The sequence below is a fragment of the Gastrolobium bilobum genome, unplaced genomic scaffold, assembly GCF_033153095.1.
Source record: "Gastrolobium bilobum isolate Gb01-03AN ecotype WA unplaced genomic scaffold, APGP_CSIRO_Gbil_v1 utg1570, whole genome shotgun sequence".
NCBI classification, from domain to species: domain Eukaryota; kingdom Viridiplantae; phylum Streptophyta; class Magnoliopsida; order Fabales; family Fabaceae; genus Gastrolobium; species Gastrolobium bilobum.
In genome coordinates, this window is record NW_026897563.1 from 265,191 (window position 1) to 282,272 (window position 17,082).

At 36.6% G+C, this 17,082-nt stretch overlaps 1 protein-coding gene across 3 annotated transcripts; it reads right to left on the reverse strand.

The window, feature by feature from the left end:
* Nucleotides 1-1,645: 1,645 nt before the first annotated feature.
* LOC133308104 (polyadenylate-binding protein 2-like) lies at nt 1,646-9,310 on the reverse strand. Of its 3 annotated transcripts, none has more exons than XM_061508696.1 (6): nt 9,180-9,257; nt 8,923-9,025; nt 7,989-8,059; nt 2,519-2,710; nt 2,311-2,438; nt 1,646-2,226 (listed from the first exon to the last, which is right to left on the reverse strand). In XM_061508696.1, exons 1-6 carry the CDS (start codon nt 9,234-9,236, stop codon nt 2,178-2,180), a joined length of 600 nt encoding a protein of 199 aa, XP_061364680.1. In that variant the 5' UTR covers nt 9,237-9,257; the 3' UTR covers nt 1,646-2,177. The 3 variants fall into 3 exon arrangements, with proteins under 3 accessions (XP_061364680.1, XP_061364681.1, XP_061364679.1); XM_061508697.1 differs by having other exon boundaries at nt 1,647-2,226; nt 9,192-9,255; XM_061508695.1 differs by having other exon boundaries at nt 1,649-2,226; nt 9,189-9,310.
* Between the last annotated feature and the right edge of the window lie 7,772 nt (nt 9,311-17,082).

The following is a 17,082-nucleotide window of genomic DNA, read 5'->3' on the forward strand; positions in this document are numbered from 1 at the left end:
TATGATTTTTTTTTATATTACGATTTTATGTTTTATGATTTTTTTTCCTTTTTATTTTTACTTAAAATTTCAATTTTAACTTCTCGGTGTATGTCTCTAGACATGGTATTCTTAATAAAGTCCTTTAATATTCCTGAATGTTTTCCTAAGAAAAATGGCAAAGTTGCTTATTTCTTTTATAAGAAAAGTGTGTATCATTTTTTTTTATTTGCATCAGGGTATCCCCACAGCCGGTAGCCATGGGATTAATCCCCCGTCCCAGGTCAGCGCACAAAGCCGTAAAGGGCTGGCCACGGGATGCTTTCTATTCACAAGAGTTGGGTATCGAACCCCCAACCACTTGCTTAAGGGACGAGATGCTGAACCATCACGTCCACCCATCGTGGTTAAGTGTGTATTATTTTAAAAAATATAAAGTATCATTTTAAGTGAGAGAAAGAGATAGATAAAGATGGAGAAAGTGGACAAAAAATATAAAAGTGTGAGTCTCACCTCTTTGTAAGAGTGAAAGGATATAAGTTGTGTCATTTAGAACAACAAACACTTTTCTCTTCTTTTATTATAGAAGGATTGGACAATGAACAAATAATTCTAACAGCAAGGGTGTGATTTTAGATTCTAATATTGCATGTTACTTGACAATGAAAATCAAACAAGGCCCCTATTATAGTTTTATGCCTGTGAAGTTTTTTTGTTGTTGTTGTTGTAGGAACTTGTGACGGAGATTAATTGAATGTATAGCTATGAGGAATTTGATATCTCTGATCATTAGGTTTTCAGTATTCATTTTGTAAGGTCTGAATAAAGAGATCATAGTTGGATATAAGGTGATAATTATGGAATATGTATTAAGCACCCTACTCAAACATAAATGTACAAATACGATCACAAATGTCAATACAAAACTTCTGCAAGTACGATCTGATGCACTCTCAAGTCAATGTTTTAACTGTCTTTAATGTCTTTAATGAGTTAGATACCACAATCTAATGCTTAAGCTATTATGCTGCTCAGAGTAGAGGCTCTCAGTATTTGGTCACACTGACTAGAGATTGCATTGATTTAGGCCATTCTCTTACGTAACCTCTCAGCAATCATAAAAGCACTTTCATGAGCCTGAGAAGCATCAAGGCTAGGATCACAATGAGTGGGATATCGGTAGCTCGAGTCATCATAATTAACATTTCGTGAGCCTCCCACCAATTCTGTCACGTTCTTGAATGCCATTAAAAAGGACAAACAGTCAAAGCAATTACACCAAGTTCAGTTCATGCACATCTTGATATTCCAGTGATTTGTCTATCAAGCAATTATCATCAAGTAAATGGAGGGCTACACCATTATCCAACTATTATGTACCAGATCCCAACACCTAGCAGAAAACTGCATAAGTGGGATAGAAGGGAAAAATATATTAACAAGCAGTACTACTAGTTTATATTCATCATTTAAGCCGAGTAAAATGCCGAGTTCTGTAAATTTTCATATCTGTAAGCATTTTATGGTAAATTTGATGCATATTTCTGCTATAGGAAAATCGTTTTGGGAAGTCGTATTTGAAAGCAGTTGCCGATAACCAAATAAAAGAAATATTCCAATAATAATAAGTGTTCTGCAAAATATATGATTATAGCGTTTTTGTTGACTAAATCTAGTAAGGTGCACAACACAAGAACCTTTTGTCCAAACCACACACTGATCTTTTATGGACTTGTATGACAATACTAGCTACTCGTATAAGACAATGCACTTACACTACCCCACACTGCTATAGGACAACAATTAGAAAAAAGACCATCATTTCTTGGACTTTCATAAAGAAAACTGAGGGCTACACAAACATAGCAGAGAGATGAACCTATAGCATATTAGGAATTTAATGGAAAAATAGGCAACTGAAAACCCCATATATTTGATCACTTTTACGATGGATACTTTTGCAAAGAACATTTGAACATATCAAATATCAAAGAGCAGAAGAAAACACCATAAGTTCACAAGGTTTGCAGTTAAGTCAGTGTTTAATCCTCAAAGAACCAACCACCTCAGTCTCGGTGGTCAGACCAATTCCCTCATACTGAATGGCCGAAACATCAGCCATGATACTATGAGGGAGTAGGGTGTCATATCCATCCATCCAATAATATCAACAGATCCGTTTCAGCGGTATTGGACATTCAATAGTAGGGACTGTAGCGCATTGCCATTCTGAACCTTGGAACCTTTCTACAATTAACAAAAGAGTGCTTTAAGTCTATTATTACACCAAAACGAATACAAATTGGAAAGGAAAGAACCGGCACAACATACCCGAATCCATAGGGAGCATAGGCAAAAGGAGCTGCATATGGGGTTCTGCCTCGAGACCCCATGTAAGGATTGGACCGGCGGGGACGATATTGCTTCATTCCCGGTACATTGGTCCTCTTAGCAGTTACCTGCAAAAAGTTCACACAAATATAGATGGTTATAAAGGAAAGCAAGATATATTTGAACAGCAAGAGCTTCTTGCTCTAACCTTCAATTGGCGGCCATGTAGTTCAGATTCATTGAGCAGAAGAGCCTCTTGCACAGCCTCTACTTCAACAAACTCTACATAAGCATAACCCTTGGGTTGGCCAAACTTATCAGTACGAATGGTGACTCGGTTTACCGTTCCACATGATTGGAAATGCTGCTGCACTTCCTCAGGAGTACATGAATAGTCCACCTGTGGAAAACATCAAATCCAAGAGATTAAATTATGGCAAAGGCACCAGTAAAGCCAAAACATTAATCAGATGGGATAAAACATTTTCATGTAATAACTGACACCAACCTTGAGGTTGAAAAAACGGAAGCACTTTCAGGTTTACTCGCACAACCAGATGCCCTTATTATTTGTCACTAAATACTTGTGTAACACTTAATTAAAAAAAAGGTTTTCGATATTTCAGTCAGTCTCATCCACAAAACTATGGACATAATAAAGACATTTATAGGAATTTTCTTGTCATACAGTTGCCAGTCAACCACTAAAACAGGGTCAAATTGATGAAGAACTTTCTTTGGCAGGAACTGCTTCGCTCTTCTTACAAGCTCCAAATGACTAAGGGCCCGTTTGGATGGGCTTTTTTTTCTTAAAAGCTGCTTTATTTCTTAAAAAAAAGCACTTATCATTTTTAATTTGTTTGGATGTCTACTTTTAAAAAAAGCAGAAGTCACAAAAAAAGCCAAAAACCTATTTTTTTCAGAAGCTAAAATTTTTAACTTATAGAAAAAACAGAAGTCAAAAGCTAAATATTTTTTTCAAAAACTAAATATTTTTATAAAAATATAAATAGCTTTAACTTTTGTAAAAAGCACTTCTAAATTAAGGAAGAGATAAAAGTTACTTTTTTGAGAAGGCCAAACAAACGGGCTCTAAACGCCAAAATTGGTTGTGGGAATATTTTGTTACAATTTCTAACCAACATAAATAAATAAATAAATAAAACAATTTAGGGAAAGACAGTTTATTTTAGCTAGAAAAAAATGGCACAAAATGCACATCAGACTTCTCATGTTGCCAGTAATTTAAGACTATGGATGATAATTTTTCATCTGATAGAAGGCAGGTATTATATCTGGAACAGGGCATGCTATAATGCCGAGGAAACTGCCAGCCAAAAAATGTACTTTTGCCCTGGCTTATGCAATTGCAAGTATCAGGATTTGGCTTCTACTAAAGTGCAAGCTACACTTAGAGAATAAAGTGCCAGTAGATAAACACTTAAAAGATAAAACAAGGTAGTGGAATTCCATAAAGTAAACTATTATTAAGAGGCTTGTATTCATAAAAAATATAAATAATTTTTTATCACATTAACCAATACCAACATGAAATTTGCTTTTGATGTGCACCTTGCACTTTAGACTTTCAGAGGATCTTTCTCCAAAATATCATTGTCACTCTGTCCAGCCAATCAATTTCCAATCACTTCTACATTAAAAAAGCTGATAGTTTGTGCATTGCAACAAGAACATTATGCTAATATGGAAATTTCTAAAAATCTCTCTAAGTTAATCCTCCTTTTGTCCAATCAACAATTACAACAAATGATCATGCAATATAGCTATCGCCTACGTATATTGACTTGTAATTTTGATGTCAGGCATCCCCTCCACTCCAGCCTTCATTCAGAAAATGCATTATATATATGTGCTTTCTTCATATTCTCCTCCCAGGATTCTATGTGAATTAAAAATTAGACCACTTTTGAAATTTCAACTTGTGAGGGTAAGTCTCGGAGCAGGAGTAAGGTAGCTCCTTTGTGATCAGAAGGTCACAAGTTTGATTATGGAAAATAGTCTCTTTGTAAAAATGCAAAGGTAAGGCTACGTATAGTCGACTCTCACCCTTGGTGAACCTTTTGCACCGGGATTTTCCCTTTAAAAGATATTACAAAGGAACAAAGTTATCATGGAACTACAAAACGAATGGGCATGTTTCATGAACAATGTCATGCATAACAACTAGTCCTTTTTTTAAGCTTCTTCCAGCGTGTATTCCCCCCCAATGAAGAGGAAAAAGAGTGTCAGACCCCTCACCATGAGAAAATAATGCCTACATGTTTCTTGAGCACTAGGCACCACAAAAGCGTCCTTTGGCTTTGCAATCAAAACAGGGGATACCCATGCACAGTCCTTTACCTATAAAGCATGTCCTCTTCTCACCAGAGAGAATCCAGGTTCTTGATCTGCAATCTAATCCCTTCCTCTATCCATCTTGCCACAAATACATTGAAAGTAGACTAAGTAAAACTTGCTATGCTAAAGATCTCTCTTTTTCACCCAAAATTATAGATAGCTTTGTATGCTATTTTTGTTCTTTTCCCCCCCTTCCTTTTCATTGTAAAAATATTCTTGTTCACCAAACCATGGATATCATTTTCCATAACAACTAACATTTTAACTTTCTTATCCTGTCGTCTATCCCTCCAATGTTTTTATGTTTTATTTTTATATTTTGTTGTAGTGTACCTTTTGTTTTTTCCACTCTTTTTGGTAATTTTAAACATTTCTAATATAATTTTTTCTCCTCCAGCTATATATTATATATCATATACTTCCAACTGCAGCATTACTAAACCAGAAAACTTGTAGATGTAAGCATAACCTGCGATTGTAGTCAAACTTATGTCAAAGCAGGACACCACCACTTGAAGACACAATTAAACTTCGAAATATCAGAAGCACACTCAACATCAAGCAAAGAAAGTTCTCAATATTCTAAAAGTTAACATATTAGTAATCTTGAAAACAATAGAACTTTCCAGGATAGAGTATGGTGGAGACCAATGCATTTCTCGTTCAATTAATGGTGAGAAAGTGATGAAAATACACCAGCAACAAATATGGAGAACTTTGACTAAGAAATTCCAGGAAAAAGTAAACTAAAACCTGATAACCAATTGGAGTCATAGATGCACAGAAAAATCAGTATAAAAGACCATGAACAGCATTGAGCAAAACAAACACCTGGCTGAAATCAAATCAGTGAGAAATTCAAGTATCATGAGGAAACAGGGCAAGACAATGATGAATAACTATGAATGGCTTGAAGAAAGCTATCCACATCATCTTATTAGTGCATGAAAAAAAAATCAGTGAACTAAACCATAAGAAAATCAAATAAATTTTCACAAAAAGAAATTGAAAAAATGTAGCCATTCTCGTGAGATGCTGGAAACGAAGAAATACATACATAAGCAAAGTACAAAACTTCCCTGGGAAAATTTCACTGAACGTTGCAAGCACAATAAAGTGGGATATAAATTTAATCTTCAACAAGTAAAAATGCTGATTAATTTGAGTAGCTTAGGATTTTGGTAGCAGGATATTCTAGAAGCAAGAAATCAGGGGTTTCAGGTTGCTTAGCATCAGCAATAGAAAGACAATAGCCACCTGGGAAGCTCAGGTGGTTAGGGTGGGTGTGGATTTGAGTAGGAGGTAATAGGTTAACAACTCCGAGCATACTGGGCAAGAAAAGGTAAACGGAAGTCATGTTAGCAAGGTTTGGTCCATGCTCTAAAAAAGATGGTGTTTGAGATGCAAGAGTAAATTCAATATTAGATTTGCGAGGAGTTGCATTCAGTAAAAGATGAAACTAAAGTAATGATGAGGTCGAACACGAGTCAGGTAAAACACAGTATCAATATCATGATACAAAATATGTCAAATGCACTGGTATGAGCATCAAATTATAAATTTGACTTGGCCATGAGAAGAGTTGATTTGCTTTATCTCATGCCATGTTCAACTTCAGCCATAAATTTCTACATACGGTCTTTAAGACGTCAATAATCTACTCATCCTACATAATCCAGATGTCCTGGATGCTGCAATCTGGTTCTTAAGTTATTAAACTAACAAGGACATTCTATCATCATCCAGCTGATTTTTTGTTTATTTGAATGGAAAATCTTCGCAACAAAAGAGGCTCTTAAATTAGTTTACTAATGTCAAATTAATCACAAACGGTAAAATAATAAAATCACAAACCGCTGATTTTTCCAGATCTCTTGCTCCTAATTATCTTTATATATAAGTAAATCTCCTCGACATTCTATCCTTTTTTATGCTGCACTTTTCAATTGTGCATGTAATTGAGCCCCCAAAATCACAAATATTACAGTTGCACTCATGACTGATGCAAGACACCTACAACAAAAGCACCCCCATATAAAAACAACCTAACTACCAAAAGGAAAGCCTCATCACAAACTTTATGATCTTGCTACTGGAAATAAATGGTCAGAAAAACACCGACCAGTTATTGGTTTGGGATTCCTATCATATTCTTTCAGGGGGCGTTTGGTACGCGGGATTTTGAGGGATTCCCGGGAAACTGAATTTTTCTAAATTTTAAATTTTCAGATATTATCGTAAACTGAATGCAAAAATCATATTTTTGAAAATCGAGATTCCCGGACAAATAAAAATTTCTCCTGTAAACATGTAAACATTTTGACACACCGACATATACATGTAAACATGTCACATGTGCATAAGAGCATATCCCGAAATAAGTTTGACACGAGATTATGGTTTAATGATCTCCAAATTACGTACGATCATGCAATATTGGAGAGCCACAAGATTAACAGTAGGGAGATTAAGCCCAAACCTGCTCTGTAATTAACGTAAACAAAACAAGAGGCATATGTTCCAGGCATAACGAATCCTCCAATTTGTTTCCAAAAGCATCATACACACATATACACATTGGCTCATAATTGAACCAATCACTTCAGACCAATGTTATTAAAACCGGCCCGGTCATTGACCCGGTCGAGGTACTGGGTCATTGGGTTACTGGTTCAACCGCATGACCCGGTAATTATATGCAATTTTATAATTTATATTAAAAAATTATAAACATGCTCAAATATCTAAAAAAATGATAAAAATTTCAAATATTTTAATCTAAAAAATAATAAATCACATATTATTATCCAATAAAGGATCAAACAAAAATATAATGATCGTGATACAGGACTTTAGGTTCAGAAAACGATATCTCTAACTATAAACCAAATCAAAATTTTCTGAATAGTGCATAATTGAGATAATATTAGTGTTGTAGGTACATAACTTATGTAAATCAATAAGCAAAAAAATATTCAAATATGTCCATTATGATTTTTTTTGAAAAAATAAATAATTTGAATTTTTTTGGGACCGGGCCGGGTCACCAGTTAATCGACCGGATAACCGGTTTTCATGAAAACCGACCGGGTCGGACCGGGTCACACCGGTTCTGATGCATGGCTGGTCCATTGCTTCAACCGGACCGGTTATATGACCGGTTCCAGCCGGGTCGGTCCGGTTTTAATAACACTGCTTCAGACCAAAGATACAAGTTAATCTCATTAATATACTCAGCCCACATTACGAAAACATGAAAATAAAGACAACTAACTAAGCAGAATAGAAAGTTCTAATGTAAACGGGAAAAGACAGCTTACATTGCCTACAAAGATTGATCGAGCATCTACCTCCTCTCTGTTGGTCTGACTTGCAGCAGCAGTAGCAGGATCTATTTGGAGATAAGGATCAATAACAGAGACAAGAGTCCAACAACAGATGGTAATGAAATGTCTTGCACATTAAAAAAGTACAGTGGTCACCCAATAAGCAAGTGCAAGGAGAAGAAGACAAATTAGAAGCAAAAGACATATAAAAACAAAACAAATAAAATTCAATGTTTTTCTTTTGTTTAAAAAAAAGGTCTAAGAAAACATGGGTCTAATAAAAGGGATGTGTAGGGAGGCGCTCAAGTATTTTAGCACATGCCTCTCCGATCCACAAGATGCAGTGTATCCTCTTATGCATCCCTTAATGAGAAATGCTAAGGTCCTTGAGCATCTCCTAGCATTTCTTATTATCAAATAACTCAAGCATTAACCAAGAACTCCTCCAAATTTGAAAATAATAGTTGGCAAATATTCAGCTTACATGAGTTTATAACACAAAAACCTCAAGTGTGTGCAACGAAATATCTTATAAACAAGTTAGAGAGTCAGTCCCAACCTTTAAGTGATCTCTTCAGTCTTAGTCAGCAAACAAATCAATTGCACAGCGCACAATGCACTACCAAGCAACAATCAAACCTTAATTTTCTAGTTTATCAACAAAAAAATCATTAATTGGAAGAGTTAGGGTCTATATCAACAATGAAAAAAAAAAACAGAGGTAATTCCAATATTGAGCATGGCCAATTCAACCGAACTCATATCAAACACAGGTCATTATTTCATATGAAGAACAAAATGCAATAATTAAGAAACTACAAAAAATTTAAAAAAAAATCCAAAGATGGGTAATTGACAGAATTGAGAAAAATACTAAAATTGAAAACAAATTAAATTAAAAGAGAAAAAAAATACAAAAAGGAGCTACCTTGCGCAGATCCCATCTCCTTCTCGACCTTGGCCTGCATCTCCCGCAAAGCAGCAGCTTCGTCTTCCATTTCCTTCAAGCGTTTCTTCATGTCATCCAATTCCTGTAATCATCGCATTTGACATTGATGCGTGAATCAATTAGGGTTTTTTCAGATTTAATAGCAGCATCACCCAAAAGGGAAATTTGAGTCATAGAAATGAGCTAAACAAACAACTTAAAAGCAAAAAGAAAGAAAGAAAAAATAAAACTGAAACATTACATACAGCTTCATTATTATCTGCTCCGAGCATATCAACGTCGTCGTTTTCCATGTCTCCGTCACAGAGGGTATGCCGTGCCTGCAACTTCGATCCTTTTATCTTTTTCTATAATTTTTAAGTTGTTAATGGATTAGCAGCATAACTTTTTTTTTTTTTTTTGTTAGCAAAACTTATTATTATTATTGAAATGCACAGAATGAATTTTTAATATATTATATAAAAGGCTCTTTAATTTTCCTAAAAAAAAAAAAAAAAAGGCTCTTTAATTTTCCTAGAATTTATAAACATTTTTTCACAGAAAAAAGTCCATTTATTACGTGAGTTGTATCACTGTATGTTATGATCGGGACATTGATAATTTTTAATTTATTTATATTATTAAAAAATGTATTATTTATTTTAATTTCTTTTTACAATCAAAATCCTAATTTATAGGGTTCAATCGGAAGTGTAAAGGGGATTAAACCTATGTAATTTAGAGAATATTATATTATTTCTTAAAGTGTATTCTAATAATAGTAATAACATTAAAAGTATTATTAATAATAAAAGGAAATATAAAGAAAAAAACACTGCTCCTTACATTCCTATGTATTAATTTATTGCTTATTTCTTTTGGGTGTCATTTCTTTATTTATAGCTATGAAGGCCAAAGAATGAAATTAAACATAAAAAGCTAATAGGCTTTGGTCTTTATTGTTGAATAATTTTGAGTAAGGTATAATGACTTTTTGACCCTTTTGTCCCTCATTAATTAATTAATAACTAATTTGCCCCTCTCCAGAACTATCCATCATCCTGGCCCCATTTAGTCGATCAACTTGCACTTTTAATCGACTAAATGGTCAGAATTCAGAAAACATGAATCACGAGATTTAGTCGACTACATCCTCACCTTGATCGACTACATTTCGAGCACTTTTAATCGACTAAGGACATTATTTAGTCGATTAAAAGTCGCAGAAAACCCTATATCCAGCCCTCTCTCGGTCTCATTTGCAATATTTTCGTTTTGTACCCCCTCTATCTCTTGTTTGTCAGTTGTGATCCTTCCAATAACGATTCCATTTCATCCCACTATCTCTAAATCATAGTAATTGTGAAATCATTGTCATTCACCTTATTTTCTCATTTGTTTCCCCCAAAACCCTAAAATCCAATTCCTACCCCCAAATTCGTGTGAAAGATGAGCTCAGACCCAAACATGTATGTTACAATGATCTACTATGATGGAAAGAATTATGAAGGCCCCAACGGTGTTCAATTTGAAGGAAAAACAAAAATGTTGAAAATCAAACGGGGCACTACGTACAATGAGCTTAAAGGGAGGATTCACCAAAAATTGGGGCTACAAGGCAGCCAGTGCGTTCAACGGATGATCACCAGGGTAGAGTCTACAGTTGGTAAGGATGCTATACTCTACATTGGTAATGATATATGTGACGATGAAGATGTGGAATGTGTCATAGATGCAATTGTGGACCGAAAATTTCAAAACTTTATTGAGATATATGTTGAAATAGACTGTGGTCAATCTTCATCTGCACCTGTGCATGAAAGAAATCAAAGTCAAGAAGACAGAGTGGTCGGTTTATCTGCACCTGCACCTGTCTTAAGTCAGATAACACTGAGGGAAATAGACGAGGATGAGGATGAGCATGAGGAGGATATGGACAGTGAAGACGACGGTGAACCCGAGAGTGTTATTCTGTTGGGTGACACCCAAGATACGGACGTAGAGGGAAATTTTGACGCTGACACAAATTCAGGAAACCTGAGTTCCTAGGTTATGCCACCACTCCGTGTTGACCCTGTTAGCAGTGGTAAGATAGTAAATGTTTTTAAATGAATATTTCATATTTGTGTTATCATTCGTACTGACGAATAACTCCTGTAATTTGGACGTAGGTTCCGAGATTGAGCCGTTTTGGAACGAAATCCCACATTATTCCTTCATTAATTGGGCTCACCCTAATGATGAGACGGAGATATTGTATGGCGACGATGACTTCCACGGTGGCTGGCAATTAGGGGATCCATTATATTTGTACCAGGATTCTCGAAGTAAATCTGAAATGCAACATGCAGTCAAATTATATTGAATGAACGCTCATCGTACTGTTGTGGTGATAAAAAGTGATGACCATAGATTTGTGATGAAGTGTCGACACCATAATGATGGTTGTCCCTGGTACGTGCGGGCTATGTTGCCCAAGAATGGAAATACTTGGGTTGTTAGTAAGTGGGGTAAAGAACACACCTGCCTAAACCAAGGCCTTACCCGGACCATAGACAGTTGGATTCTGATGTAATCTATGCAGCCATTATAAGTATGTATTACGCGATGTTTGGTTACATTAGTTATGTTTATGTTTTTTTTACGGTATATTTATTGACTGTGTTGACTTCGATTTTTTTATAGGTATGTTAAAAGAAGATCCATCTCCGAAACCAGTTCTTATTCAGGAGAGGGTACAACGTTTGTATGGATATAACATATCTTATAGGAAGACTTGGAAGTAAGATGAAGGCCATTGTGAAATTGTTTGGCGACTGGGATAAATCATATGCCTTCTTACCTGGTTGGTTGACCTACATGACACAGACTAATCCTGGTTCTGTGTTCAAGATTGATACGGACCAGTGTTGTGACGAACGACGTGTGTACACTGATAAGGCTGTCTTTCGCAGGTATTTTGGACTTTTCACCAGTGCATTGAGGCTTTCAAATATTGTAAACCCATAATCCAAATTGATGGCACGCACCTGTACGGGAAATACAAAGGTACCCTCCTGATTGCTACGTCACAGGATGGTGATGGATACATTATGCCTATTGCGTTTGCCATTGTTCCACCGGGTGAGAGATTGGATGATTGGTTGTGGTTTCTTAGCCTCATGCGTTTCCATGTCACACATAGGCATGGTCTATGTCTAATATCCGATTGTCACCCCAGCATCATCAGGGCTGTGAAGGATCATGCCGGTTGGCAGCCTCCATTTGCGTATCACGTGTTTTGTCTTTGTCACATTGGAAGCAACTTTAACACTAAGTTTAGGGACGTGGAATTGAAGAAAACGCTGATGAAACTAGGTATACAATTTTCCTAAATGTGTACATGTTGTATGTAATGTTGTTTATGTATAACTCATTCAATTTGTCTTCATTTTTTGCAGGTTACATGTGTTCGAAGATTCATTTTGATATAAGATTTCAAGAATTTGTCGACAGTAACCCACAAGTAGCTTCATGGATAGATCAGATTCCCAAAGAGAAATGGTGCAGGTCTTATGATGAGGAGGGCCGAAGGTTTGGTCATATGATGACTAACCTATCTGAGTGTATCAATAAGGTCCTAAGGGGTGCACGTAATTTGCCAATAACGGCATTGGTCAAGATGACGCAAAGTAGACTTGTTGAGTATTTTGTCAAGAAGCGTGAAAAGATCCAAAAAGCAAAGGAAAATGGCTGGAGAATTGCAAAAAAGGTTGAGGACTTCTTACAAAAGAATGATCAGTTTATTGTCAGTCTCCGAGTCCGTGTTTTTGATAAAGACTTGCAGTTGTTTTAAGTTGAGGATGCCTACGATCAATCTACGCATGATGCCGACGACATTATGAGGGTTGACTTGCTAAATCGTAAATGTCAATATGGACGGTTCACAGCTAGACGATTTCCTTGCAGTCATGTGCTAGCAGTGTGCAAGGTTGAAAAATTGAACCACAATGACTATGTCGATCCTGTGTTCTCAATTACACAAATTAAGAAGGTCTATGCTGCACATTGGTATCCAATGGGTAATGAGTTGTTGATTCCAGAAATAGATGGTCCAACAATTATCCCAAATGCATCTTTGGTTCGTGCACAAGGAAGACCGAAGTCTACAAGGATACAGAATGAGATGGATTGGGTTGAGTCCCAACCCACAAGCAGTCAAAGTAGATGTAGCACTTGCAAGCAAATTGGTCACAATAAACGTACATGCCCTATGAGGATTAGACAGAGTTGAACCAATGTTATGCATGTATTTATGAAGTTGATGTTAGTGAGCACCATGGGAGGGAGCTAATGTGTTTATAGTTTAGTTCATGTAATTATGTTATGAAACTTTATGTTACAATGTGTACTGTATGTTACTTTATGTTGTTTGTATGTTGATTTGTATTCAAATTAGTAATATTGGCCCATATTGATAGATTGAAACTCATAACAATTACTAATATGACCCCAAAATGAATTCACCAAGTTTCGGGGAGCGTAAACAAACGGTTTCCATCAATACGTACCCAATAATGCATACGAATGGAACATATACTTTTTTGTACCCCAAATTATGTTCCCCAAGTCATAATATGCATGTACATTAGTGTCCAATCGGTTCCATGCCAAAAAATTTCGAGGAAAACAGAATGGGGAACCCAAAAAATTATGTTCGATCAACCCTGGTTTATTACATAACAGGTTTCCTCGAATTTTTTTGGCATGGAACCGATTGTACACTAATGTACACGCATATTATGACTTGGGGAACATAATTTGGGGTACAAAAAAGTATTGTGGCGGTTATAAACCATATATGTACATGTATTGGCTAAATGTTGGTTTAGGGTACCCGAAACTTGGTAAAGTCATTTAACTCTCTTACGAGTGACTGTTCTGAGTTGCATTAGACATTTTAGACCTGTTGGGATGTAATTAGACCCAAATTGAAAATTTTCATGGAAAAATACCATGATCCTTCATGTGGTAAACAATGAAAATGACATAAATAAGTAATAAGTAACAACAAAGTTGATAACATTAAATAGTTTAGCCCCTAAACATAATACCATATAAACTACAAATGTCAAATAAGAAGACCGAAGTCAATTACATAACAACATACACTACAAACGGAAAATAAAAACATAAACCCTAAATCTAATCCTCCTCCTCCTCCTCCTCGGACGTTGTCTCCTCGTCATGCTCATCTGACACATCAGCCCCCTGCCCTGCAACATCCTCAACCTGCTGTCCTCGTCCAAGCTCTAGACGAGCAAGCCTATCTTCAACACCCTTGAACCTTCCTTGTACGTGTCCAAACCTTTCATTCCCTTTCTGGATGTGACTTTTCCTCCATTTTTTGTGTTTCAGCGCCATTTTTCCTATTTTCTTCAGCGTGGCGTTTATGCCCTTCATGACATCACGCAATGAAAACCCACCCTCAGGCTCAGCTATATCCTGCAAGTCAGTCTCATCATCATCGTCATCATCATCCTCCACCTCGGGCTCAACCATGTCTGCAGGTGGAGCAACATCAGGAACCTCAACATCAGCCCCACCTGTGAACTGCCACACACCCGTTTGTATGTTCTTTGTCATCTTGTACTGCTCCAGGAGACGCTTTCCAAACTTGCAAGTATACCATGTGGTCTTCTTCAAGGTCACATTGCCCATGGGAACACCAAAGTGACCCAATATCCTCTGAACAAGACAAGCAAATGGAAGTGCACCCTTGTGTTTGGCCTTAAACATAATCCAACAGATGTAGTGCCTCCAGTTCACCGAAGTACCATGTCGGATAGCCCACACGATGGGAATGTGATGTTCCAACACCCTGGAATGATTGAACGCTCGCGGAAACAAAATGTGGGTGATGACATAGTGTAGTATACGAGACTCCACAGTAAGCAACTCCACCGTATAGTGCATGTGTTGTCCACGGACTCTTCTCTGCTCCTGCACGACATCACCTCGTGTATATCCTGGAAGTGTGACGTTGCTATCTGCGTCATATTCCACAGTCTGCGCAGAATCAAAGTCATACCTCAGTAACTCCAACCATACCGGAGCCGTCATGATGATCTCCACCCCGCAGACCCTCGACTTCAGCTCACCCTGTACCTAGCTGAGGTTATTGTAGAAGGCCCATATGTGTAGCTCTGAATATGGACACAACAGTTCAGCCAAAACCCTAAGATGTGCTCCCTCCAACCAGCTCACAATGTTAAAACCTTCCGCTTCAAAAAATGTTGTATCAAGTGATTTGGCCAGACATATGGGTCGGTTAGCATGGTCACGGACAAATGCATCATGAACCAAGGGGTCATGCTCAGACAAGTATCCGAATGGGAGGTCGACAGGAGCAAACTCTTCGTCTTGTGGCCTTTACGAAGACGGCCAGTCTTGTCGTACCTTTGTGCGTCTCTCATTTTCCACGTTATCTGATCTTCTACGGCCAGCCATGGGAACAACGGTACCTACAATGCAAGTGGAACCAATATCAATGGACAATAACAATATCAAAAAATTTCAAAATTCAATATAAAAATCAAACCCTAACCCTAACCCTAACCCCAACCCTAAAATAAAACAGCCAACACACCCCTAAACCCTAACATACAAACAAAACCCCTAAGCCTAAACCCGAACAAAAAACAGAAACCCTAGCCCTAACCCTAACCTAACACATAAACCCTAGCCCTAACCCTCACATCAAACTCAACACCCTACTCCTAACATAAAGCCACAAAAACTCAAACAACCTTATACCATAAACAAGAAATAAAAAAAAAAACAGAAACCAAAGCATGGAGAAAAAAAAAAAACCAAAACTTAAAACCAAATGCAAGTCAGAAAACGTTACCTACAATGTCAATTTCGCAAGTTGTGAACCAATGATGGTGCAATCGGACCTTCAAGGGGATGGGATTCGGACTTGGTTGAAGAGAGGGGTTCTTGGAGCCTTATTAATCGACTAGGGTTTGAAAATAACCCCCTTTGCGAAATGGGGGGGTTTTTAAAAAACCGGATTTGCGACTTTTAATCGACTAAATAATGTCTTTAGTCGATTAAAAGTGCTCGAAATGTAGTCGATCAAGGTGAGGATGTAGTCGACTAAATCTCGTGATTCATGTTTTCTGCATTTTGACCATTTAGTCGATTAAAAGTGCAAGTTGATCGACTAAATGAGGGCAGGATGGTGGATAGTTCTGGGGGAGGGGCAAATTGGTTATTAATTAATTAATGAGGGGCAAAAGGGTCAAAAAGCCTAATTTTTTTAGCGTAGTCACAATTTTAGTGGGTACCATATTTAAAAAAGAAAATTAAAATCTTCATACATAGTACGAGAAGTACTTTTTTATGTAATATGAGAAAAGTGTTATCAGTTTATAAATTAAAAAATAAATACAAAATTTCATCATCACCTGTTAAATTTTAACATGAAATGATCGAATTTCCAAATTGTACAAATAGAAAGAATTTACCATTAGGGTGTATTTGGTACAAGAGAAATTTTTTGGTATCCGAGAATCACGATTACTGTGAATACACTAGAAATTGAGTTTACTCGGAATATTACGAAAAAGGTGTTTGGTTCGCCAAAAAGTTACCGAGAATATTGGGTAAAGATTACTAATTTCATGTTTTTTTAGAACGCAATATGACTTGAAATATGAGGTTATTTTACAAAAATAACCCCAAACTATTTTTACTTTTATAATTGATAGATTGGGTCTAGGTTTTAATGTGTTGGGGTATTTTTGTCTAAAAAATTGTTGTTGTGCTTTCCCTTTACTTGGAATTCTGAATTACCATATTATTTTTGGTAATATGAATAATGACTTTTCTTTGTAAATCAAATTACCGGTAAACCTTGGATATCCGGAAACTGATTTTTGTTACTTCTACCAAATATGGTAATTAACGTTTACCAAAGAAAATTTACCAGTAATCTTCTTGATACCCTTGTACCAAACACACCCTTAAAGAAAGTGTGAGACTCGGTAAGAATGACACAGTCATCTGTACCAGTAGGAACAGTGACCATTTTGCCACTGTTCATCATATTATTTACCAGAATGCCACGCGCACAGTAAAAATTCCCAAAATGCCACGCGGGCTAATTCGCTACAC